Source organism: Hylaeus anthracinus, unplaced genomic scaffold (genome assembly GCF_026225885.1).
Source record: "Hylaeus anthracinus isolate JK02 unplaced genomic scaffold, UHH_iyHylAnth1.0_haploid 12002, whole genome shotgun sequence".
Taxonomy (NCBI): domain Eukaryota; kingdom Metazoa; phylum Arthropoda; class Insecta; order Hymenoptera; family Colletidae; genus Hylaeus; species Hylaeus anthracinus.
Window position 1 is genome coordinate 15,721,786 of NW_026534349.1, and position 26,895 is coordinate 15,748,680.

The 26,895-nt window shown below is 43.2% G+C and overlaps 2 protein-coding genes across 2 annotated transcripts; both read left to right on the forward strand.

The window, feature by feature from the left end:
• The first annotated feature begins 6,900 nt into the window (after window positions 1–6,900).
• Window positions 6,901–7,501, forward strand: LOC128892557 (uncharacterized). The gene is given in 2 exon segments (XM_054153091.1): window positions 6,901–7,071; window positions 7,073–7,501. Coding segments are annotated over 2 exon segments (600 nt in total).
• A 2,818-nt stretch (window positions 7,502–10,319) lies between these two features.
• Window positions 10,320–13,954, forward strand: LOC128892552 (opsin, blue-sensitive). Its single transcript, XM_054153081.1, has 8 exons — window positions 10,320–10,733; window positions 11,256–11,447; window positions 12,231–12,446; window positions 12,538–12,668; window positions 12,766–12,938; window positions 13,009–13,166; window positions 13,237–13,332; window positions 13,425–13,954. The coding sequence occupies exons 1-8, from the start codon at window positions 10,672–10,674 to the stop codon at window positions 13,537–13,539; spliced, it is 1,143 nt and encodes a 380-aa protein (XP_054009056.1). The 5' UTR covers window positions 10,320–10,671; the 3' UTR covers window positions 13,540–13,954.
• Window positions 13,955–26,895: the final 12,941 nt, after the last annotated feature.

Below are 26,895 nucleotides of genomic sequence, written 5' to 3' on the forward strand. Positions count from 1 at the left end.
GGGTTAACTTTACGCCAATGATTACTATTGTCCTCTCACTCTATCTTGTTCACGGTCTTCGTCTCGCGGTAGCGTTTGCCTAGGCCAATACCGAAAATGCGTATTTTGACCTGGCCAATAGCGAAGATGCGTGCGGGTAGGGGTGTCGACCTTCCGCGCGTCAACTCAGCAGCAAGCGACTATACCTAAGCCAAGGGGCCTCACCCGACACCACCCGAAGGTGATGGGTTTGTAGAACGACAAACGGCGTCTAATAACTGATTATTAGTACCAGTACCACTGGTAGGGGTTCTTATTCTAACGAACCTACACAGGCCGACCGGGAAAGAAAATGGAAAGACAAGCCCTCTCCATTATTACACTCCATCGAGGCAAGTACTCGGAAACCTCGTAAAACTCTAGTCTCCAGCAATTGTAAGTTTTGCTCTAGGGTCCTCTTATTCTGGAGAGGTCTAGCACCATCGACCACCCCAGGGGACGGACCCCCAGTGGTAGATGTCAATGGGACTCTTGGTTGATTGGACAAAAATATGACCAATCAAGTGGCCACACTGGTCCCCCTATTTTCCTCGACTTGGGAAAAATCGCAGTCCCGTTTTTTTAGGGCTGTCGAGTACTCGGAAAAGGCGAGCGGCTCGACAGGACCGAATAACTCGGACCGAAGCGAGTAGCTCGAAAGGACCGAGTAACTTGGACCGAAGCGAGCGCCTCGGAAGAGGCGGTTTCACGTTACCGGAACGTGGCGGTCCGTGTCGTATAATCTGAATCGACCTTTACTCGGTTCTTTCGAGGCGCTCGCTTCGGTCCGAGTTACTCGGTCCTGTCGAGCCACTCGCTTCTTTCGAGTACTCGGCTCGGCTCGCGAGTAGTTCGAAACATCCGAGTTTTCCTGCAGGCCTACCGTTTTTCCTTCCGAAAAACTGGAGAACAGCTTTCGCCTCTGACGAAGTCACATCGCGCTTTTATCAAACGAACACGACCACTTGTAAATAATTTTAAGCTTATAAGTATATTGCCTATCCGAACATTTAAATAATCATTCATCATCCTTATTAACCCTATTTCCCTAAACAGTCGTAGGGTCGAACGTATTTCGCGGCGTCGACAGAAATCGTGAAGAAGATTTACGAACTCCTTTGATTCAAGATCAAACGGCTCCGAATCTCGTCGCGGACGCGTTGCAACACTGACAGTATTATTTCCAACAAGCGTATATGCGAAATGTATGTCTAATAAGAATGTGTTCATAGTCGAACGCGAAGCGAGCTAAAAGTGGCCCGTCGAAAACTCCTATTCTGCGACGTAGCATGAAGGGATTTTGCGGGAAGAGGCGGTTATTGTGGCCACTGAATGTTTCACTTGGGGCCGTACAAGTGGAGGGAGGAGTGCAATCGACGAGAGATTAACGACGAAACGGGTTCGAGGAGGAAGAGACGCGTTCCGTGGCTGGTCCTAGAACAAGAGAAGTACGAGCACCGGCGTCACCCGTCGGTCGCTTCGTTCACATTGTTACCATAATCGGCCTCGGTTGGGCCCATTGTTTGTCATTCAATTTTCTCGCTGGATATTCACGGCGGACAATGGCAGCGACGCTTTATAAGTCGCGGGAATTACGCGGGCGAACAAAGCTCGTAAATATATCTGTTGAATCGTGAAAAACGTCCCGCGACTCTCCGTCGCTGCGCGAGAAACAGAGATCCCTTTCCTCTGTGCGATTCCATCGCCAACCCTTGCGCTCGTTTCTCCCTCGCCGCATCCACCTGTCTCTGTCGCTCTATCGGCGGCATTTTCTCCATGCGAGCTGCGCGTACGGAGCCTGTATCTTCTCGAGCGCGCCTGATGTCACCAGGATCTCAAACTGGTCCTCCTCCGATAGTCTTGGATTAAATCAATTCATATCCTCCTTCGTCGTCTCGACTCGTCTTACAGTTTAGGAAGGCTTTCTCCAATTTCTCTCTCCATAAACTAGGCCACCATCCGTCCATCAGACTACATTAAAAGTCTCGACCACCATCTGGACCCTATTTGGAGCAAGGTATGCGAACTTGGCACCCGACTTTTCAAAAATTAATTTTTTTTTTATAGAAAGTATTTCGTTAGTACCTGATTGTACCTCCTATTACGAGCCAGGGCGATAGCGACGCGCGTGCGAGCCCAGCGAGTGGGACAGATTTGAGAATTGAACCAATACGATTAATTATTGTGTATCAATGGTGCCGAAGGCTGAGGATAGATTAGACAATGCAGACGACTCTGACGTGAAGTCAGATAGTTGCAGGAATCGGTATCGATCAGTAAAGGGTAACCGTAGGTTAGGGTGTTTGGTTGTTGGTTATTGGAGACAAATGCAGACGCCTCGGACGTTAAGTCAGATAGCTGCAGGAATCGGTATCTCCCAGTTAAGGGTAACCGTAGGGTAAGGTTCCAATTGTGAGATTGTTGGAAAAAGTGCAGCGACTCTGGCGCGAAGTCAGATAGCTAGCAGGAATCGGTATCTCCCAGTAAAGGGTAACCGCAGGATAGGTTGAATTAGGGAATTCGGGTTGAATACACTGAGCTTAAATCGTATTGTTGATGAATACTACGCGTCGCGGATAAAGCCTCGCAACTTATTAATTTAATTGAATAATAACTCGAGCGGCAAAGTTATTATGTTGTGGGATCGTTACACAGGCTAGGATTGCTTGTTATATCGCGAAGGTTTAGTAATTGACTTAGGAAACTTTGAATTTACACAAAAGAATACATATATATTCAGAATAACTATACTAAGTTACAAATGTGCAGTGTTGTGTTGTCGCGGTCGTGTGTAGTAAACGTTGAATTTAATTACCTAATTGTTGCACGGTGTTAACGCACTGGCGATGCGGGGGTCGAGTGTGATTCTAAATGCCGTGATAGATGAAAACCGTCTTCGCGGATCTATAAGGTTAACTTGATCGAAAGGGAAACTGAAGCCCGATCTCACTAAAGCACACTCTGCAACGATGGACGTGATGTGACTCTACGTAACTCTATCGTTCTAATCCCACGAGCAACGAAAATCGTGGGTTTATATACCCCTAAATGTTGGTGGGGATCCGTCGGTGATTTCCATATTTGGAAATCTGACGGTTAGAATTTTCGTGGCTCTGAGGTGAGCAGCTGCGGTCCCTGGGAAAGGGTAGATAAAAAGTCTTCCCACGCAACGCAAGTCGAAAATGATGTTAAGAGTATGCAGCTGCAGGATGCACTCCAGGGAGACCGAGCTCCAAATTCCAGGAGGGTAGATAAAATAAAATTGATGAACGCGAGCTTCGGAAACAAACAGCGAGTTTCTGTATACGTAACACTCCAATAGTTTCGTTTGTACCTCCACCAATTAATAATTAAAAAAAATTCAAAAAATGATCAGCACCCGACATCGAGATTTTTGAAATCGGTTTTTCCCGATTCTTTAGAATCGTTTATACCCGTGTGCACCGCTTTTCTTTTCGTTTGTACCTCAATAGTTGAAAATTAATGAACTTCATTCTTACGCGGATCAACAATTGCTGTATAATTTAAACTATTGAGGTACAAACGAAAAGAAAAGCGATTCCTGTGGTACAAACGATTCTAAAGAATTAGGAGGAAACAGATTTTAAAAATCTTGAAAATTAACGAACTTCACTCTTACGCGGATCAACAATTGTAAAACTTGTAAAATTTAAACTATTGAGGTACTAATGAAACGAAAAGTGGTACAAACGGGTACTAACGATTCTAAAGAATCGGGAAAAACCGATTTCAAGAATCTCGATGTCGAGTGCTGACCATTTTTTGATTTTTTTTAATTATTAATTGGTGAAGGTATAAACGAAACTATTGGAGGTACAATCAAGTACTAACGAAATACTATCGTTTTCTATAAAAAAAAATTAATTTTTGAAAAGTTAGGTGCCAAGTTCACATAGCTTTTGGAGCAGCATCAGTTTTGAGTCTCGCGTTTCAAACTTCTCCTGTATCCTATAGACGCGACCTCGTTGATTGAAACAGTTAACTTCTACGCAAGAATAAAATCACATTTTTGGGCCGTTCGTCAAATCATCCTAGTCTGTTACGGGACAGAGAATTTTTCATTTTTGTCGCATAGTGCAGCATGCACTATTCGCTTCATTTCCACCTTATCTCTGTAATCTAATGTCTCTTACCAGGGAATCGACACCTACCCTAACCGTTCCCAACTACAGCTTTCCGGTACATACCTACAGTTCAACCTAATTTCCTCCTATACATCAACGTTCAACTAGAATTCTCTTCCTCTGCTATTCATATCTCGCAAACATATGCTTCCCGTAGACGCGACCCAGATCCTTCATCTGCATCACTTTTCCTAACTGGTATTAATTATTACGTATTAAAGCCTGTTACATGTCAGACGCTATTACTATTTCCTATTATTATTTCCTAACACTCTGCGTGTTATTAAGTTCGCAGACTCCTGTATTCCTTTTCTGTAAATAAAGAATCTTCGATAAAGACATAACGTGAAACGAAGTAAAGGAAATAATCGAGATATAGGAGTGGGCTGCACCGTGATACGCAGGCTCCTGGATCCTCATCCATGCACCTAAGCTCTAACTCGTCACCGTATTATCATTAACACTTTGAAGTTAGGTGGGTTAAAAACCATGCCAATTTCGCTTAGCTTTACTATTTTATTAGGAGGTTGCATTGAAAGCCGCTGTTTTTTCGTGTATTTTGAGCATTTATTTCAATAGTAAAGTATATAAAAGTATCAATCGAAATATTTGTTCCCAAAAGCTAATACTTTTTTCCACTATTTTGGCAAAAGTTGAATTACGCGACGAAAGAACGGTTTATCTTTCGAGCTTATCCATTCAGCAAACCTAATTTTCAACTTCTTCGTAATTACGAAAATGTGTGTCTTCCAAACCATGTTGCATCAATCTGAACAAATGATAATCACTTGGGGCCAGGTCTGGAGAGTAGGCTAGGTGAGCGAGAATCTCCCATTCGAACTCCGTCAGTGTTTCTTTTACAGATGCAATTTGATGCAATCGATGGTCGTTTTTCTATCATATTATCGTGTAAACGCTTCAACTGTTGCCAATAACGTTCGACGGTGAATGTTTCATGTGGTTTTAACAACTCATAAAATACGACGGCTCTCACTCTCTACAGTATTCGCAGTAAAATCCACGTATACATAAACAGCGGCTTTCAACGCAACCTCCTAATATTTAAAGTTCTTCATTCATCTGCCAATATTACGAACTAACGCTAAAAGTCTAATTAGTGGAATCAGAAGCGTATGTGCAGCCTGAATTGACAAAATGTTTCTGTGCAGCTTGAATCTTATTGTTCTTTTATAATCGTGTACCTCAAAGAGTTAACATGTTAGTCGCCACGTCACCCAAAAATGGGTGTCAGGACTTTTCATTGAGCGAGTAAAAAAAGATGAATTCCAAAGGTGAAACGATAACGAAAATAAATTTTGATAGGACTTGTGAATTTGTCGGTGTTAATATTGGTTATTGGGGTTAGAAAATAATTATCACCCAATTATTCCCTTTTATAAGACACTCTTTATTTTGACCAAAGAGTTAGGAGCTGCGATGTTGCTCTCAAGAAGACTACGATCGAACTGAGTATTTCGACGTCAGTGGAAAAATGCAACGAAAACTATCGGTGCCCTCTTGTCTCACAAGGGAACATATCCAACTGTCCGTCTCCGATTTTGATGAAACTTGGTGGGTTCATTAAGCAGGTGAAAATAAGGGATACGTATTTTTTTATAGCTGCCCAATCGCAAGTTTAGGAGTTGAAATCACCCCATGAAGTTTCAGCAGAAAAATGTTATCTCGAAAACTACAATAGATATAAGAAATCTTCTTAGGGAAAAGTTTCATGGTTTCATGAGGTAAAACAAAAAGTGGTCACAGATTTTGTAAAATGTAATTTGTTTATAACAAAAGAATCTTTGGTTACATTATTTTAAGAGATACCAAAATTTATATAACGACAAATATGAACGGAAATTTCTTTCCGAATCCATTGATATATAATACAATACATTTGCCTCCTAGTTTTGTAAATTTTCGTATAATATTGCACGCAGGCCCCGCGAATCCATCGAGCAACGGCCGCACGTGAAGTACATATATTCATGTATAGACATATGGGTGGCTATTAGAATGAGATACATATTTATTAAAAATTACACGATCATTTAAAATTAACAATAATAATGTCTGATATTGTTAGGAAATAATTTATTGCAAAGTATAAAAATATCGTACTGGCATAAAATATCAATTTGTGGTAATATTGTGGTTTTGTGGAAATGGCAATATTACTTGTGCGTGGTGTCAGAAATCACTTTGCTTTCAACATTTCTTTACGGAATACCATTTCTGCGAAACTTATGTTCCGTAAATTCACATTCTTCATATTATTAATATTTCATTTCTTGCATCGTAATTGAGATAAATAATTCACTACCGAAAAGTACACATGCCAAATATATTGAATTTTCATACAAAATGAAACGATATCAATGATTAGATTTGACGAAATCGTCCTCGCCCGATAACAATCATGTATATAAAAATGAAGAAACTGATAGCCTTCTAGAATTTAATGTCTGCTACTCTTCTAACTTTTATTTGAATTTTGTTATTAAGGGGGGAACCTGGTTTAGAATTTCAAAATTATCGATTCTTTTTGCATAAATCAGTAATAGTATTCATATAGAATCTATTCCTGAACACAGATTTGTCAGCATTTGTGTGTACGTAGGCCAAGTCATGACCAGGAAAGCTTGGTGGAAAAGGAAAATTAACAGACATTTTAATTAAAAAGTTAACCACGTATTATGGACTAGCGATAAGACGAAATGTAGATTCCGTGACCGATATGAGAAAAGCCATAATGGCAACATTACACCATTTGTCATCCACAAATGAAAATCCGATTCATGACAATTGTCCGATCGGAGCCGACAGCTGGTGCGAGTGGCGGAAGGCTCAGACGGCAGGTTAAGAAAAATTGTTCAACCATCCACCCCCACTTCACCCAGATGTCACATACTATGTATGTTGAACACATACAACCAATTTACGAAGAACTTTCGAAGGATGACCTGCTAATTCGATGTTTAGGTGGCCATACCCAGAATTCGAACGAAAGCTCCAATTCTACAGTCTGGCGCCTAGCACCGAAACATTTAAATTCAGGCATAAAAATGATCGAAATTGCCGCTTTCATTGCTGCCAGCATTTTTAATGAAGAGTACTCGTCCATCCTACGAATAATGAACGCACTAGAATTAAACGTTGGACAACAGAGCAAATTTTTTGCCGATACGCACGACGCGCAACGAGTCTCGAGGCAGGAACGCCACAGATCAAGCAGTACGGAGGAGGCTCGAATAGCTCGCAGACTGCTTCAAATGCAACAAAACGAGTTTCATGAGGAAGCGGAAGGCTTGCTGTATGGGCCTGGTATAGCAGATTAACCTCTGATTACTGTAAGTTTTCAATAACTATTACTTTTCTGTATCGAAAACTTCAAACACGTTTTTGTCGAAACCATGTTTCGGGGGGTTGTGTATACGATAGAGATAAATCTAGTTGACCGATCGGCTTTTCCCAAGGATTTTCAGTTAGATAATGAATAATTGTCCTCTATGAACTAAGAACATTGAAGAAAAAATCAATTTATTTTGTTTTAGATAAGATTTGGATATGCTACATTGTACACAATTTGTTACTCTTCGTGGTGAAGTGTTTATAAAGATTATGTAAATACCAGGAATAAAAACCACTAATTCCTAATACAACATTTTTTTTTTATTCTTCGAACACGTAATAACACACCCTTAAAGTTTAGCGAAGTTCTATTTTATCTTTGTCCCTGAAAAAAAATTCTTAAAAACCACTTTATTTTCAGCATTCTAAACCAGGTTCCGCCCTTAATAGATATTAATTTTCAAGCATCAAATTATTTCCTATAGCAGCTATACAAAAATACGTATTCCTTATTTTCATCTGCTTAATGTACCCACCTAGTATCCAACAGTTAAAAAATTAAATCCTACGACAAACGTAAAATTATCCAATCTTCAACAGCCCCAAGACAAACTTTTAACGTCACAGAAATGTTCGCGTTAGTCCGCCAGCCAATGTGTTAATCTCATCAATAGCGATGTTATTATCGTCAGCAGCATGTATTCCAAGCCTACTCTGTTTCTCCACGTCGCGTCGCCGTCCATTTTTCACCTTTCTCTCGTTGAATTTCCGAGATAATCTCATCTCGGTTTTTCTATTTTTTTGTTCGAGATCTGTTGGAACCCTACTGGCAACGCCGCGAATCGCTCGACCAGCCCCCGCGGCTACGAGAACGCAACCGACGCGGAGTCCGGCGAGTGTACGCGCGGCCCGAGCGTAACACTCCCTCGTAAATCAGCGGAATTCCGCGGCCGTTCCGGGACAATTTTATGATTTAATCCGCTGGATGGGCGAAGGCTGTGGTCGCGGGGTAGCTTGAAAACCCGAGAATCGGGATACAACGGGTCCATGCACTTGCCTAGATGAATTTCGCGCGGCGCTACCGAATGGGGGACCGCGTGTAAAAATGGTTTTGCGGGCGGTCGTGCGACCAATGACCAGGCCGGACGGAGCGCGACGGCAGGCGACGCGACGCGAGGCGACGACGATCGACCAGCGTGAAATTTCAGGACGCTGACCGACGTGCGTCGCAATTTCTCCGAATTTTCGATCGGTTCGAGAGGGTTATTCGGTTAAACCGATAACGAAAACGAGCCCTCGATTACGAGATTGACATGGCGCGTCCAATCGATTCCTGTGCCGAACCTGTACACTCGTAATTTCAGCCCCTCTAGCGCGGACCGACGCGACAGACCTCTCGACTGTCAGGTTTTTTGGCGACCGGTTCATTCCACGAACGAGGGATGGACAACCGGACGCTCGCGAGAGACGATCCCCGCGAGTGGAGTGACCGTGGCCCTTTGGTTATTTCGTTTATTTTGTTTTGTTCGAGTGCACGGTGTATAGGGTACATTAAACGTTACGTTGAGCGACGTCAACGACGACAAAGAACGAGAAGATAAAGGACTATGAAGTAAATAACACAGAGCATCGAATAAGAAATGAGCCGTTCATTGCGCAAATCGATCAACTCCGTACAACAAAATGTTGAGAAGTGCGATGAAATAATGTACAAATAATACTAATAATAATAAATAATAATAATGCGATGTAATAATGTTTGTCGTTTAACCCTTTGGCGTAGGCTTACCTAGTGAGACTCGTGGTAAGAAATTTGGACCGTAAACAATAATAACGAGTCGCACTCGTGATATTTCGTTCGGACTTTCTACCTTCTTGTTTACAATGGCCCGAGAAATCGGGAAATGGTGTTAATCTTTATTATTCAGGAAAGTTATTATAAATATAAAATGTTATGACTATACCAAGTGCTTTGACACTTAAATTTAAGATTTTTCAAAAAGTGGAGTGAATCGATTCGACAGTGAACGGCTCAATTATCAATTATTAGGCGTAATAGGCGCAGCTACTGGCACTTGTGTTGAAGCTAAAGTGTATTTTGTATCTCCTTTGATTTTCGCTGCGAGTTTCTCAGCTTGACATAGGCCCAGATCAAACCATAAAAGCCATGTGTCCGCCGACCGTTCGGCGATGTCGAGCGAATAGAATAGTTTTCCTGCGTTTGAGTTTTGCTCTTGTAACAGTCTTCAACCGGTCAACGTCTTTTTGGCCTCCGTACCTTAACGTTCATTTCATTAATAAACAATTCTTTTATTCTGCAAACGGTTGAGTCCTTAATTTATTCAATAATTAAGAGCGTCAATAACTTGGAACACATATCGAAGATCATAGAGAAAAGAGGGGATAGAAGTAAGTCGTATCTGCGTGTCAAGAACTCGCCCCTATTGTTCTTCAGTTGCCATCTTTTCCCGTGACTTTCGAAGAAGAGAGCGCGACTCCCGAATGACCTTGGCCCTCCAGCATCGTCTTGTTCGTTTCCCGCGAGAGCGCGAAGTCTACCCCCGTAATTCTTCAGCTCGCTTCCGAAACGTAGCCTCGAGGAGAGATTAAGAATCGTCGCGAAAGGGCATCGCGTCACGGAGGGTGGTGGTAACGCGAGCGAAGATCGGTTCGCGTGACCGCCTAGACTCAGCCGAACAAAAGGTTTCTCGTATTTGTGAATCGCAAATCGAATTAAACTCTCAAGCAGCACGCCATTCCCGATCACGATTCGTCGTGCGTATAAAAGGAAGGGATCGCGATAGAGCGAGTCAAGTGAGTTGCGGAACGTATTCACGACCTCTGCACCGCGTCTCACTTCAAACCGTGTGCATCACACCTCGATCCTTTCCAACGCGAGTTTATCGGAACATTTTTTTTCACCCCTTTCTTCCCGACAGTATCGATCGACTCGGTACACCCCCGTTCGCGTTTGTCGCTCGGTCGAATCGCAAAAGAAGTAACGTGTTTCCGCTCTGCCGTGCTCAACGTTCGGCATTTATCCGGTCGAGCTGCCGCGATCCGCGATCCGGCTCGGCGCATTCGTCGATTAATTTGCAAAAGCGACTACGATTACCGTTGTACCGAGCTCAAACCGTAGTCTTCGAGTCGTACCGAGATGTTGTTGCGCAACCAGACTTTCGTCAACGCTCCATTGGCTTACATGGGCGACGAATCCGGGTGCGTGCTCGTAACACCGCGATTCTCGCCTCCATTCCGAATCTCCCGCGCCCGACACCGCGTCGTTGCAAAGCTCCCGACGTTTGACTGGCTTGGGTGTATTTCGTTTCCCTAATGGGAAACATATAGCGTGCGCTCGTCATCCGAGGATCGAAGGGATTCCTCGAAAGACAACGATTGTGCCGCGTTAGATGAGATCCGGGTGTTGGTTTGCGATTCGGTGATCGAACCGAGGAGATTGGGCGGTTGGAGTAGAGTATTCCGTTCATGATCCGGCAAGTGAAGGAATCGACGCAGTCAGAGACAGAAGTTTCAGGACAAAATGCTCGAGACTCTCGTCTCGGTTCCATTTCTAATTCTATCGAACCCTGAGTACCTCTCGCTGCCTTGCTCGGGAGAGACGGTAGAGCGAAGGATGTCTGTTTAATCGATTCCTGTACTTCCTGGATCCGAAAGTGTCGCGGGCCGGAGAGTCTTCGTCCAGAGAAATTAAACTCTGCTTGTTTTCTCGCTGGCGTCCAGGCATGTTTCGACGATGCGTGAAAAATATCTGGGATGGAACGTGCCTCCGGAGCACGCGGACCTCATACACCCACACTGGAGGGGGTTCCCCGCGCCGGGGAAATATTGGCACCTTGGAATGGCGCTTATCTACACTTTGCTGCTGATGATGTCTTTCGTGGGAAATGGTTGCGTCATATGGATATTTAGCACGTAAGTGTACTCACCTGGTTCATTACACGGTAATGCTCCGGATATCGATGAACGTTGGAATTCTGATACGCGATCAGGTATCGATATATGACAAATGATATACCAAATACGAGCTGATGCTTTTTTGAAATCATTTTCGTGGCAGTTTTACCAGTCTACGTGTACGTAGAAGGATGTTCCTTTAAACTGTTAAAAGTACCATTTTATTTTAACGTACAGTTGTTATTTGCCGGACTTCTAACCCTTTGAGTGCCAAGAGCAATTAGATCGCTGCTCGAAGCTGTAAGTGCTATAACTCATCAAAAAATCAATTTGCTTTACCCAAGTAACGTCAATATTTAATAGATACAGATAGATTTATTTGTGCAAGTTCAAGTTGTTGTGAAAATCATTTCTTTATACAAATTTATTTTTTGTTAAACCTATAACGCTTTATTTCTATCTTCTTAGTAATAAGGGAAATCTGACATATTTTTAGTATCGTGTAAAAGTTTCATAAACCTTGTAATAAAATTGACCGAAATATACATTTTTCTTTACAATCGTGCATCATTGCTCGAAATTCTCTGGCATTTTTCGGATATGTACGAAAATTTCCTCTGGCATTCAAAGGGTTAAAGTCGCATATACGGGGTAGCGATGGCGACGACTGTGGTGGCGCCATCCCTCGACGAGGGTCGTCATCGTTTCTTCTGGAGGGTTGATCTCGCGTGCTCGAGGGTGTACCGACCACTGTTAACTCCAGCCCTCTCGTATCAAACTAATTCCTACGTTTTCTTTCAGATCGAAATCGCTGAGAACGCCGTCCAACATGTTCATAGTGAATCTGGCAGTTTTCGACTTGCTAATGGGCTTCGAGATGCCCATGTTAATAGTAAACTGCTTCATGGAACGCATGATGGCTTGGGAAGTGGGTTGCAACGTCTATGCTGTCCTAGGGTCGATTTCTGGATTCGGGCAGGCTATCAGCAACGCAGTGATCGCTTTCGATCGATACAGGTAGCGACGACACCTTTTCCAAACGTTACGCGATCGATGCTTTCCAAAGTCGTTGCACGAAGGACTGAATCGATTTCGTTTGTTTCCGCAGGACCATTTCCTGCCCGATCGACGGACGGCTGAACTCGAAGCAGGCCGCGGTGATCATCGCGTTAACGTGGTTCTGGGTGACACCGTTCACCCTTTTACCGCTATTGCAGATCTGGAGTCGATTCACCACCGGTAACAAATATTCGAAGCTTCGAGAGTCAGCTTCCAGAACATCATCATTCTCGTTTGCCATCGCTTCACTGATCGCCTCTCTCGTTAACGCTTTCAGAGGGTTTCCTGACCACCTGCTCGTTCGACTATATCACGGAGGATGACGACACCAGAGCCTTCGTCATGGCTATCTTCATCTGGGCATACGTGATACCTTTATGTCTCATCTGTTATTTCTACTCTCAACTGCTCAAGTCTATATGTAACCACGAGAAGATGCTGCGCGAACAGGTCGATCGGTACACTCTATTGCGAGTCTCCGAATACCTTCGATTCTACCTCGGTTATCTCGGCTCCACAGGCTAAGAAGATGAACGTGAAGTCGCTGGTGACAAATCAGGAGAAAGAGAGAAGCGTCGAGCTACGAATCGCCAAGGTGGCGTTCACGATATTCTTCCTGTTCCTGCTCGCTTGGACACCGTACGCGGTCGTCGCTCTGACAGCAGTTTTCGGCAATCGGTAAATTGCTAGGTGTTTCCGAGCGTTTAGTATCGATTTCTCGCGACGTAACCGAAACAATCGATTGCAGGGAATTGCTGACGCCGGCCGCCGCGATGGTACCCGCCGTGTTCGCGAAAACGGTCTCATGCATCGACCCGTGGATTTACGCGATCAATCATCCAAGGTACACCGAGCAAACTGCTCGCCTCGTTCTCGCGCTATTCTCGTCGACGAGAGTTTCGACGTGAAACGATTATCTTCTTCGTTCTCGCTTAGGTACCGACTGGAGCTGCAGAAGCGCTGCAAGTGGATGGGCATCCACGAGCCGGAACCCCAGCATCACGAGACTGCTTCTGCCCAAACCGAAAAGATCAAGTCGGACGACGCGTAAGTCGCGCCGATCCTCGAATCTCCATTCGACAACGGGTAAGATTAATTGCGACGCGTTCGACCGAGACCCACCATAAAAACTCACCACTGGTGCGATCTCGATCGTCAACCTTTCGTTTCTATTCCTTGTCGAGGTTTTGCGACTGACTACAGGAAGTCAGGCCTACGGCGAACACCCGCTGCGACGTGTTCGCAGATACTATCGATTGTACTCTTATTAAAGTATCGTTAAAGCAAATCAACCGGCAAACTTTCGTTTTGTGTTTCACCTCCGTAGAGCTCCAACTTACCACGATTATCGGTATTTATTATTATTACGAACGACGTAGTTCCTATCAGCCTGTAATACAACTTACAATTTTTAGATGTACTGTTGGATTAATAAAATGCAGAAAAATAAAGGAGGTAGCTACGAACACGTATGTACGATTGCAGAGAAGATAAAAAGTTTGAGACACACGTTAAATCGCAAATTTAGAGAATGCCGAGCTGAACTGCAGCAAATACTACACATAATTTATGAGTATCGTTCCGAATTCAAGCATTACAGTGCTCCAAGTGTTACACAATCACCGTTCGTTGTGGTTATCAATTCCCGTATTTGAACAATTACATATATCTTAACGATACCTGTTCAAACAAATCTCTGCTTATAGATGACACAGAGTTTCTACGGACCATTATTTTATACCGATTTATACGACCTGGAGGAGCTCGTATCCACCGCGACACAGAAAAATACGCTCGATTCCGTTTTCAACGAGAAGCTATATCAATTGTACCTTCTTTCATGCTCTTTCAGATGCTCGCAGGTCGTCCGTAGGTGGAGTGTTTGGTTTGCGAGTTATAGCGTTTAATTTGTACCGACGTCCTATGCTCGCGGTAACGAACTTGACGCGAGTACGTGCCGCGACATAAAAGTAATGCCGCAATCATTCTTAACACGTTCTGTACAGTATTTGTAAGGTTCATTAAACCGGGAAATTGAATAAATCTATTCCTCGCGCATTCGGAAATGCGATCTTACCGTCGTGGTTAAAACGTAAATATTTTAATGTAAACACGAGGAATATTTATCGAATGTTTATCGCGCGTTTCACTCGCGAAAATGAAATTCATTCGAATCGATGGTACGGGTACCGTCTTGAATGATTCGCGGAAATAGCCTCCGTTTTGTCACCGTCGAGCCAGCCTAACCTATCTCGCTGCTTCCTATGCATCGTATACGCGTCGCGTAAACGCGTTTCTTTTTAAAAACGGATCTCCCATTTTGCGATACCTCGGCGTAGCTTTTTTCTCTCGCCACGTTTTACATAGTCGACGGAGGAGACGCAGGGGACGCAGTTTGTTCGTGCGCTTGTTATGGAAAATTGAGCGTATCCCGTTACGCTCTCGTTATCCAGATCCCCTTAACTCTCGTGGAATGTTCGTCCTTAAGATTGATATCAGGGAAATGTGATATTTTCCGCGAGCGAATCCCAAACCGAGAAAAATGCTACCCGCGGGCTCCTTTTTCGCATCCATGAATCTATAAATTGCGGGGATCAGATTGGTTTCCTGAAAATATGAAACAGGGAGCACGCGTCGCCGTGCTCGGAGACAAGGATTTCGACAAAGATACATTCCCTATTGTAGGACGGAGCTAAAGGGAGCCCGATTTAGCCGAAACTCGACGCGCTTTCGCAGACGAGACTGTTTGAACTCAGTTTGCACGGACGATGTAACCTGGAGTCGTCCGGACGTGTCGAACAGTGTTTACGAACAAGCTTAGGAATGAGTCTCACCCTTCTTTGAACATCTCGTAACTCCAAACGTCCTGAGAGATGCGTCGCAAGTTTAAAATGTCAATCACCAACGTAACACTACACGCATTAACGTTGAGTGCTGCGAAAGTCATCGGTGACTGCCAGTGTAAATCTAAATAACGTACATTGATTTAATACCATAATACCAGCGCTTCTAAGCAGCGCGCATAGCCTTACGGGGATTTCGTTAAAAATTTCGCGTGGCACTCAACGTGTCAACAATCCTAAAAATCGTTCGATTTTGTAGATTTACGACGGATAAGATCTTTCGTTGGAAATTTTTGCAAGCTGAAAATTGACGCGAGTATCGGGCAAGTGTAATCGGCGTGCCAGGATCGGTGTCCCGAATGGGATAGCGGTTTTCACCGTACGAGGATTCCGATTCGTCGAGGAAGACAAGGCGATTACGTGGCCGTGGAACGCGGCATGGAAAATTTAGTCCGATGGTTGCAACGCTGGTGGATCGTGTAGCTACACGTAGGTAGGTAGTACACTCGCGTGGCTCCACGGGCAGGAGGCGGAGTCAACGGATAGCCCGGCAGTTCAGTTAATATGCAGTTAGTACGTCATTTGTTTCTCGCCGCTTGGAGGGCTTATCGTAATCTCTGGCGTCACGGCTCTCCACGATCTCTCGCGTTAGACCAGCTCGTTCGGTGGCTCGTCCGCCGCCGCTTCCTGCCGACCAATTCGCGAACATCGCGAATTTAACCGACCACAGGGTCCGCGAAACCGACGTCGGTGACCCCCCGCCAAACACTCCCGTGCATAGCGGAGCTTTGCGTCAAAAAGCTGGATAAAAATTGATTTTCAATAGAGCCTCCCGGGTCCGCAAATTTTTGTCGCGTCCCAAGTTCGCAAAATTTATATACCGCGTTCAAAGTCGGTTGAAATCCAATACCGCGTACTACGTTAAAAAATTTTAGTTGAGTATAGGATTCGAAATGGATAGTTTTGGAAGCATTTTGAAGTTAAAGCCCTTTAGGTTCGAAGCGTTTAAACAAATTTAAGTCGGGAAAGCATTTTGACGTCAAAGCCCTTTAGGTTCGAAGCGTTTAAACAATCCCGAGTTAAGGAAGTATTTTGACGTTGAAGACCTCTAGATTCGAAGCGTTTAAACAAATAATTTTTCTCTGTTTGTTCTTTCCAAGTTCGAAACGAAGAGGGATCTAACAGACCTGCTTCAATTCGCCCGAGGCAACCGATAGGAAAAGGGAGCTCCGACTAGGGAATTGCGGTTTGACTACATCGCTGTTGTAACAGAAACAGCAGAAGTAAGAATTAGGGGTTGCAACCTGAAGTCTTCCAAGTATAGCGGTGGATGCGCTGATTGGGGAAGATCCCGATCCCCTTGCCCATGGGAGCTGTATTTCATTAAACCTCGGGAGTGTGTGCGCGTGGAATACAAGCCAACCGACGTGTTCCCGATGGAACCTTTTCCTTTCTTCGTTCGTCGCGTCCACGCGACTTTCCCGCGCACAAACTTTTCCGCGCTTCTTGGCGCGTCGAGGAAGACAGATTAGGAACGGAATCGACGAAAGAAGAATGGGAAATAGAGAAAGAGTGAGGGTGGGAGCGAAGGAAAGCAGAGTTTGGCAGGCCATGGATTCTGGGCTCGAAGAAATTCTTGATTAGATGTTCCCGTCAAAGGAACACTTCGCCTTCCACGAGTGGAAGAAAGAGAACGGGTGAGAGGGGAACGACCACGACGGAGACGAGGGACAAGCGAAGGGGAGGAAAGATCGAAGAGGAGAGCTGGTGCGAGAGTCTGGGGGTGAGAGCGAACGGAGGCGGCGAGACGAAAGGAAGGAGCAACGAGAAGAATCGGTTTGGAGAGCGAATTAAAAATTGTTCCAGTCTGCGAACACCGAAGAATCGAGGAAGGGAGAAAGGGAAAGGGACGAAGGAGGCAGCGTTTTAATCGAAGAGGGCTTGGAAGGGATTCCGCCTTTTCGAGAATAGAAAGGAACGACCCCAGTCGGTTTAAGATACATCCCATCCTATTTCCTGAGGTCGCACCGGCAACGACGACCAGTTATGGATGTTGAAAATTCAATTACGCGGGATTTATAGCTACCGGCGCTGGGCATATTTATTATCGTGGCATCTCCTTTCAAGCTGGATATTGTGTCCTCTGTTTCCGCGTCACACCGCTGTCCAGTATCGGGTACTGCAACGGCTACCGTTAACGCGTTGTCCTTTATTTCGTCGCGATATCATTCTAGGAAGAGACCAGTCAGCATGTGCAGTAATGTCTCGTACATTGGGGAAATTTGTTGCTCCGATTCGCGATTAAGAGTCGTTACGTTGATTTCGCGTTTGTTCGACTCGAGCATATCAAGCGTAACCCTACAGATCAGGCTTTATTCTTCGGTTATTTCAACACTGTTCATTCTAAAGAACACCTGGTATAATGGTACCACCAAGGCATCGCGTAATTAATTAACTCAGGGATTGAGACTCGGCCTTCCAGCCCATTCGACCAGTTAAGAGAAAGAATTCGCTACCCGTGCTTTAGATATCGATAATGACCCGTTGCAATTTTCGAGCAGTATACCCAACTGTAGATTATAATACGAAAGTTCCGCGTGTATTTAGGACGAATTCGTGGATCGATTGCACGGACATCGATCTTACAGGCGGGTTAGCGCTCGAATTCACCCGTGTACCGTCCATGGGAGATGATCGCGAGGATCGCGCTTTCTCGTTACGGTACCGAGTCGCGAAGACAAAAGGAAACCCAGGGAATCACCGTTATTACGAGCGTCTACCGTTACCCGTAGACGGGTGAATGTTTTACACCGTTCGGCTCATTCGTCGACTCGCGGCATCCTTTTTAAAGCTGTTTTAATCTCCGTTAAGCGCGGGGCAATAAACTCCGCGGTGCTCATTAAGAGCGCGGCGGCCCTTATGCTCTTTTTGTTTGTCGCGAGACGGGACGTATTAGCGCGAGCAATAAATATCATCCTTATCGGCAGCGTTTCGCCACCTTGTTATCGCGTATTGATTTTCCGCGCGAGTGGCACGAGGACCGAAACTCCATGCGGTCGGAGAAGTTGATGTTTTCCATATGAAGCCGGCACCGATCGAATAGGTACCGTATTTACTCGGATCGAATAGTAGAACGAAAGTACGTGAAACATTTTCTATTCGTTCAACAAAATACGTCGTTCTTCTTGTCCGACTGGGAGCAGCCTGGTAATAATTCCTCGTATGACGAGATACCGTGGTCTATTCTACTGTCAGCGTCAAGACAGACGAGTAGTATTGCACCGTACATGGTCAGACAATGAAATTTACAGTCAATCCCATGAATATTCGTACCATCTATGTCTGTTGACGAAGTTTATTTAAATTAAACAATAGTTTTGATATTACAAAATAAATTTTTTATACATAATGATTATGTATACGAATAAGCTTAGCAATTTTCTCGAACTAACGTACGCCGAGGATACCCTCGTAAAGAAGGGACGTCAATTGTATTTATCTCTCAGATACCAACCTCCCCCACTCGCCTTCCATTATCCATTTCTTTTGTCTGTAGTTCTGCCTGAGTAGCACCGGATCACTATACACGGTAGATAACCTTATACATGTATATATTTATACATATATACATCAACATATTCATACACTTGGAAACGTCAAATCTATCATTTATTTAAACAAACTTCGTCAATAGAAATAGAGAGCACGAATATTCAAGGGACTGACTGTATATAGGACCGCGCGTAGCTAGACGAGCAAGTAGTATGAGCAAGTAGTATGAGCCTATACCTGGCCAGACATCATTCTTCTCCGTTCTTTTTCGAAAACGTACATATCGCGAACTGCTGTCGCTTCGACAACAACAATAATAATAGCGTTACGATTTCGATCCGGTTATCTCATTTCAGACGCCATGCGCCATACGGTTAATTCCCCGCTGCGACGAAGTCAAGCCAAGAAAGACACCGGGGCGTAGCGATTCGCGGAATGGAGCTAGACGGTCGTCGCGGCGGTACGGGAACACGCGAGAGCGAAGTTTGAGAAACGAAAGAAAACGAGCGAAACTAATTTCAAAGCTGTTACGAGCGTTACGAGGGGTATGTCCTCGACAGGTAGACGGACGCGGGAGCGTACCCAGAGACGCGTGCGTTCAGCCTCGGACGTGAAAGCGAGCAACGCACTGCTGCGTTTATCGTGGGACAAAGCAGCCGCGAGGGTGGAAGTTCCGTTTCACGACGTTTAGAGGTGGTACTCGGGTTAAATCTATTTGGAGCTGCGCCCGTAGAGACGCGAGACGAAGGTTTCTACCGACACCGACGGGTCGGAAAGAGAGAAAACAGGTGAGCTAGTTAAATCGAAAGAGAACAGAGGATGGCGGGGGGTGAGTGGGCGGAAGAGGCCACCGAGCAAAGTGGAAAGAGCAAGTTGACCCACTGCGATGCAGTTTCGGACAATAGTTGGTCGTCGTCGTGGGGGTTGACCAGATGAGACGAGGATGCGAAAGGAGTCAGCTGAGCGAGACCGCCGAGGGGGAGACCTGCGAACCCTCTTCCAGAGACTGAAATACTAAAGCGAGCTTAAGTGCGTTGCCATAGGGACCAGCTGGAGTCGAGGGGCGAGAGAACGGTGGATGGGGAGGAGGCTGCGCCACGTCCCGTCTACGTCGCGTAGTTTCCGAAACGCGCTAAACCGCTCGGAAGTAGCCAACGTCGAGATTCCCTCGCTTAGACCGACACGACCCCGTTGGCCGTTGGGCCTGCGTGGCGCGAGCGGATCTGAATAGCGCCGATAAGGTCGAGACTCGGCTAGACTCTATCAACGCGGTGACGTTAATTCACCGTTAAGCAATCTCGAAAAAGCGTCCAATTGATTTCTTTTATTTTCACGGTAGCTCCTCTCCTTACCAACTTTTCCCAAAAACTAGCCACTGCTGCATAGCGAACTATCGTGAAAATTTGGTAGACACACGACGGGACACACCGGTACGCGATGATACTCGATCGAATACGAAAGCGGTTGACAGGCGGGACGGAACAAAAAGCGACAGACACTTGACAATATATGCTTTTTTACACGCGGATGCACGAACGCAGAACGGTGATTTTGTTTCTGTGTGTATAGACGTTTTTAACTCTTTTGACTCTAATGGAACATACGTAGATATACAGTTTGGCTCATAAATATTCTTACCCTCTACGTCTATTAAAGGAGTTTGTCTAAATTAAATAATAGGTTCTGTGTTTTCAAATAAATGTTTCAGTATAAATATTTATGTACAAGGAGAAACTAGGTTACTAGATATACTAGATAAACTAGATATACTAGGTTGTCCCATAAGTTCCCGGATACTTGCAACCAATAAATCATTTTATGATAACATTATAATCAAACAATAATTATTCTTCAAAATAAATGCCATCGCTTCTGATAGTTTTCATCCATCTTTCTGCCAATTGTTCAATTCCGATTTGGATCAAATGTCATAAAGAATTTTAATGTCAAAAATTCAAGCATCAAGTGTCCGGGAATTTATGGGACAACCTAGTATGTATACATATAGTGAGCAATTTATTTGGAAACATAAAACCTATCGTTTAAATTAGACAAATTCCTTCCTTAAACATACAGGGTACAAATATTTATGGGATTAACTGTATATGTTGCAGTAAGTATTTCTGATCGCGTTTGTATAAAAAAATGAAAATCATTGGGCAAATTATCTGTTTTTTTATTCATCTAAAGTCTTTAATACATAATCAAGCCTAGTTTGATACAATTAATTTCTAAAATAGAAAAGAATACAATAGAAACACAAAAAAGTGGCTTTGCAAGCGTGAAACACCCAAAACGTCTTTACACCCCTCTACTCCACGATCCTTTAGTATCAACCGAGTAGAAACTGGTCGATATACTCTTCTTTCCGCGATCCCCTTCGCAAATGTAAAGGTGCATCAATTTCCCCCGCAAAATTGTTTACCGTTTGAATTATAAATCCAGAGCCGTTCTTTCGTTCTGGCAGTGGTACGCATTTCCAGTGGCCCCTCCTCGTCGCGAGCGGTAACACGAGTCGGACGATGCGTTGTTTCCCCACTCGAATCTCGCTTCTAGTATACTCCCGGCAGCGGGTAGGGCGGACGTTGCGCAATTTATTATTTGCAGCGCATGCCGCCGCACGTCCGTAACAATACTTCGTAAGTCCGTAATTTGCATCTCGTTGCAGATGTATTTCGTGTCGTTCGTGTATCAGCTCGCTGGCACGGTCGTTAAACGAGTTTCCTCTTTCCTCGTTTCTCCCTTTCTCGCCACCCCCACCGTCGGTCGGGTAACGCCGCTGCTGCAGCAGCAGCAGCAGCAGCAGCAGCGACGAAACGCTGCCTTCTCCATTCCCTCTGGCCGTTCCACGGGATTTCTCTTGGCAGTTGACGCTGCAGTCGCCCGAGTAAAATAAAAATTTGATTATTCGCGACACGATTGGCCGGGTGATAATTGCGAGGTACGATGGCTATACTGCGGCCGACGGAAGTGCGCGGCGAGACTACGAGAAACTCGGTGTCGCGAAAACCGCGTACGGGTCACCGTCTTTCTTCCAGGAATCGCCCACGAAAGCGGGGGCCGTTTGTATTAACGATTTTTACCATCAACTCCGGAGCGGTCACGGAACACGTTAACGGCGCATTAGCCGATGCACACGCGCCCCTGTGAACTCGATGGTACCTGTAATTAAGAGGTTGGCGCCACCTTGACGATCTTAAAAATGTGAAACGTTTTCTTTTTCTTTGTGTTAGAACTTATAAATATCTCGTAACCACGAAGATGTGGTGTGTTAACCCTATGAACTGGAAGGTACCTGTAATAAGGTGGTTGACGCTACCTTGACCAGTGTCCCATTTTCGAGACACATTTTCACATTAAGGGACAATGTTTCTAGTGTACTATAGTACATTCCAAACAATGCTCCAAAAATATAACGGGCTGTAATTTCTATATTTCAATTCAAACAATAACAATTATGACAAACATAGTTTGAGTTGGTTAGTGTGAATAGCATTATTCAGTTAATTTAATATTTTTGTTTATATTTTTGAATCGGAGCGGGTAATGGGTTAAAAATGCAAAACGTTTTATTTTCTCGAAGTTAGAATTTGAATTTTTCGCAACAACGAAGATGCCCGCTAACCTAGGTAACGCGTATCTCCACCAATTCGTTTTAAATCTGTAAGTAGACGTACAATTTCTGCACGTTTCAATGCATCACAAATTAACAATTGCGTCCCGTGTACATTGTAAAACGTCTCCTCGCGGGGGGTCGCGGACCCCCAGTCTTTGAAAGCCACAGCTGTACAGTGTTAATACGCTTTTAGCGCGCGAATCGCGCGAAACAAAGGTCGGTCGGAGGGTTCAAACAAAAGACGAAAATTTTTAGCTGCGGGCATTTCTCGACCAGTTTCGAGGGTACTCGGTGGTGCTCCGCGGTCGGCTGAAAAAGGGTGAGATCTTTTCTTCTTCGGGACGGACCACCCCTGCCACCTTTTGGCTTCGTAATTTCACCTCCGTTTTTTTCTTTCATAAACGTCCATTTTTTCCGCTTTCAGGCGACCGTTTAATCCGTCTGCGATTTCGATTTTCCCTGCGCTCTTTGGTTCCCTCGCGTAGTCCTTTTTCCCAGCTCGTTGTGCCACCGTTGGCCCCTCTAAGCAACGGAAGTTGAGGGTGCGGGAAGAACAGGGATAGTCCGGGTGGGGTGGCGATGGTGGTGGAAGATCGTCGGACGGAAACTAGGCGAGCTCGGCCAGCTGCAATACCGCGATACACAAACTTATTGGTGAAACTCGCGAAACTTCCGCGAGGCTTCCGGAATTTCAAGATGGCGAATATCCGCATAGCGGATTAGCCGGGGAATACCACTGCGAGATCGAAAGAGCGAAGGGACGAGACAAAGGAAAAGGGGCAACCAAGGCCAGTCTCGGATCAAATAGAATTGAAATTATGGGATCGTAATCGTCAGGGAAATAACGAAAGGCCCAACGATTACGTGAGAAATATTCTTAAACCTGTTCTCAGTGAAATTTCTATCGCGTTGATCGCCACGCCATCCATATACGCTTTGTGATTTTCATCGAAAAATTAAAGAAATTAATTCCGAAAGTAAGCGTCAAAGGAAATGAATTTAAACGAAATTCATGATATTTGATAAAGTTACTAAAATAAATCTCTTGTCTCCACTAGTCTACGTAACGTGTAATCCTAAAAGGAACTTTCACGAATACTCGTCTTGCAGTCAACGTGGTATTTACCTACTCAAAATTCGGTTCACGTTAAAATCTCGTTGCCATTTTTAAAAATTGTCAACTCTTAAAAACTTTCACTTTCTTAAAAATAGTTCATTAACCTCAATATCTCGATAAATAAGTAAACAAACTTAGCTGCAGCGATGCAAATTGCTTCCTTGTAGACAGATAGTCAGTTCCATCGACTTGCAAACTTTAGTAGAAAATCCGCCTTTGGAAGGTTAATATTTATGTTTCAGAAGGTGTTCGGAACTTTCCTCAAAGCGAGGCAATTAGTTAAATTTGGTAACGACAGCAAGTCGAATGAATTACTTTTACATCGTTTACTATTAAATATATTCTTCAAAAGTGTCATATCAACGAATTTATCCTCTTCTTTTCTCTTCAACTCGCAGCTCCCCAAACCTTAAAAAATATGTATATACGGCCTCGAGAAATGGCCTCGAAGAAATGTTTGTATTCCTTAAATAAATTTTTAAAAAATAACAGCTTATAGGGGATGACGAGACAAAACTGTCTTGTATGTACAGTTAATCATAGGATGCTTAATTTCGGAAATAAAAACACAAAACTTAAAAGTTCGTCGCAAAAATTCAATTTCAGGAAGAAGGTTTTATAAGTTTTCAATTTTTATCTCTAAAACTAAACGTGGTGTAAATAAGCTGTAAATACAGGGGGCTACGCATAAGTTCGGACATACGCAGGGTGTCAATTCTACAACAAATTTTCAACAAAAAATTACTCGCAGACATTTTCTTTGTGTCGCCTTATTCTCGAGAATTTTCACTTTTAATATTTCTTCTGCGTTTTCGACTTGACAATCTTTAAACGGCCATAACTCCACCAAATTACAGTGCAAACTTAAAACTAAGTATACCATTCGAAAGAGAGTTAAATTTCCCATCTCTCTGATGCCAAACCAAAATTTATTACGTAGATTTAACAAGTGAAAAATTAGGTCAAACTTCACATTGTGAAAATTTCAAAAAATTTGACTTTTTCTGTATTCGATTTTCGGTTTCAAAGACAAAGAAGTCTGAGCTTTTGAACGGTATTGTCAAAAAAAATTGTACAGTGGTATTTTGGGGAGAAAATTACGTTTAAATGCAGAAAAGCGTGGGTTTTTAGGTGAAAATCGACATTTTTCAACGAAAATCGACTTGTCACCTTAAAATTAACTTGACATCGGGTTTGATGTATTTTTTAGTGACACTCCCGAGCCTCCCCAATTAGGAAAAAAACCGATTTTTTGACACCTCAAGCTTCTCCCAACCGTGTGTAGAGCCTGACTCCGAGGTGAATAATAATTGTTTTCGAACCATGTATCCATAGAATTTTCATTTTTAGAGACTATTTAATCAAAATCAACCTCGGTGTACCGGTAAATAGTATGGAGATTGCAACACGATCGATTTTACAAAGCAAAAAATCGATTTTTTTCGGCGCAGAAGAACCGAAAGTTTTGATTTAGGAGGCGGGCATTTTGAACGTTTTTCTGCATTTAAACGTCATTTTCTTCCGAAATGATCACAGTACAAATTTTGTTGACAATACCATTCAAAAGTTATTCTCAATGTAGAGTACTGGTCATTTATCATATTTTTTTATTTATCATTTTCTGTAAAACAAAGTTAATTTTTTAAAAGTCGGGGCCAGGTTTACGTAGCCCATATACATAATATCAACGTATTAAACATGTTTGAATTTATCGTTTTATCAGCTACAATGTTATACATATTATAATAATGAACATTTCGTAATGTTCAAATCTCGAAAAATATAGTCTTGAGATAATCTCTTTATCTATCATAGTACTGTCCTTCTCTAAGGCAAACAATATTTTCCTCTAACAGTTTTCTTTTTGACAAAAAAATGTTTATTATTCAATCAATAAATGTTCCAAATGACACTCGTTGACTTCTAAACATTTATTAAATAATTTTTGTAATAAATTCATACAATCTGACAACATCATCTCTTTAATTGATGCATAAGCGGTACGAATTTTGGTTTTCATATCTTCTTTCGATATAAGATCAATGGCCATTACTTGATTCCTCGCAAATCCCCATCAAATAATAAAGACTAATTAAAATATTACTGATTTGAATGCATTTTAACCCCACATTGAAGTTCTTTCATCGAACGATATCTTTTATCATATTTCATAAGCTATCCAGAATATAAAAAAGTTATTAAAATAAACATTATTTCTTATTAAAGGGACTATCTAAAACAACAAAAATTTATATAGCATTTCATATTAAAAGCTGAGTAATTTATTGGAAATAAAACAAAACCTTGATGTGTCAAAAAAACAGTTTTTTTCCTAATTGGAGAGGCTCGGGAGTGTCACCAAAAAATACATAAAACCCGATGTCAAGCTAATTTTAAGGTGACAAGTCGATTTTCGTTGAAAAATGTCGATTTTCACCTAAAAACGACCTACTTTTCTGCATTTAAACGTAATTTTCTCCCTAAAATACCACCACACAATTTTCTTTGACAATACCGTTCAAAAGCTTAGACTTCGAGGAAGTTTCTCCCGAGGAGTGCCCGTCAAACAACTATGTATTTGAAATCGAAAGACGAATACAGAAAAAGTCACAGTTTTTGAAATTTTCACAATGTAAAGTTTGACCTAATTTTTCAGTTGTTAAATCTACATAATAAATTTTGGTTTTGCATCAAGGAGTTGGAAAATTTAACGCTCTTTCGAATGATATACTTAGTTTTAAATTTCCACTGTAATTTGGTGGAGTTTTAAAGAGTGTCAAGTCAAAAAGGCAGCAAAAATATTAAAAGTGAAAATACTCGAGAATAAGACGCCACAAAGAATATTTCTAAGAGTAATTTTTTGTTGGAAATTTGTTGCAGAATTGACACTCTGCGTATGTCTGCACTTATACGACGTAGACACCCTGTATACAAAAGTTCCGTCTTGTCGTTCTCTACGAGCTCTACTTTTTTTTTAATTCACACCTTTACGACTCTTCAAATTTCAAGAAAAAATGGTCCCGCAGTCGAAGGGTTAAGTGCGCGGTTACCCGAGGTCCAACCGCGTCCATAAATGGATCCCTTAATTTTTCGTATCCGTCCCAGGCTTTTCGACTCGCGTGGCTTATCGGTCGAGCCCCGAGCCTATTTGTAATTGGCGCGACAAAATTCGCAGGGATTCGTTTCGCTCGCTATTAAGGTTGTAAATGGTACCGGTTAATTAGGTCGACCATCTGACGATTCGATGCGAGGAAATTCGAGCTCGGTCGCGATAATGGG

Excerpts from the sequence above, each read along its gene's own strand:
- LOC128892552 (XM_054153081.1), top strand. The coding sequence starts at position 10,672 with ATGTTGTTGCGCAACCAGACTTTCGTCAACGCTCCATTGGCTTACATG. Across the intron at positions 12,447-12,537 it reads ATCGCTTTCGATCGATACAG|GACCATTTCCTGCCCGATCG; the intron begins GTAGCGACGACA and ends TTGTTTCCGCAG. Across the intron at positions 13,333-13,424 it reads TACGCGATCAATCATCCAAG|GTACCGACTGGAGCTGCAGA; the intron begins GTACACCGAGCA and ends GTTCTCGCTTAG.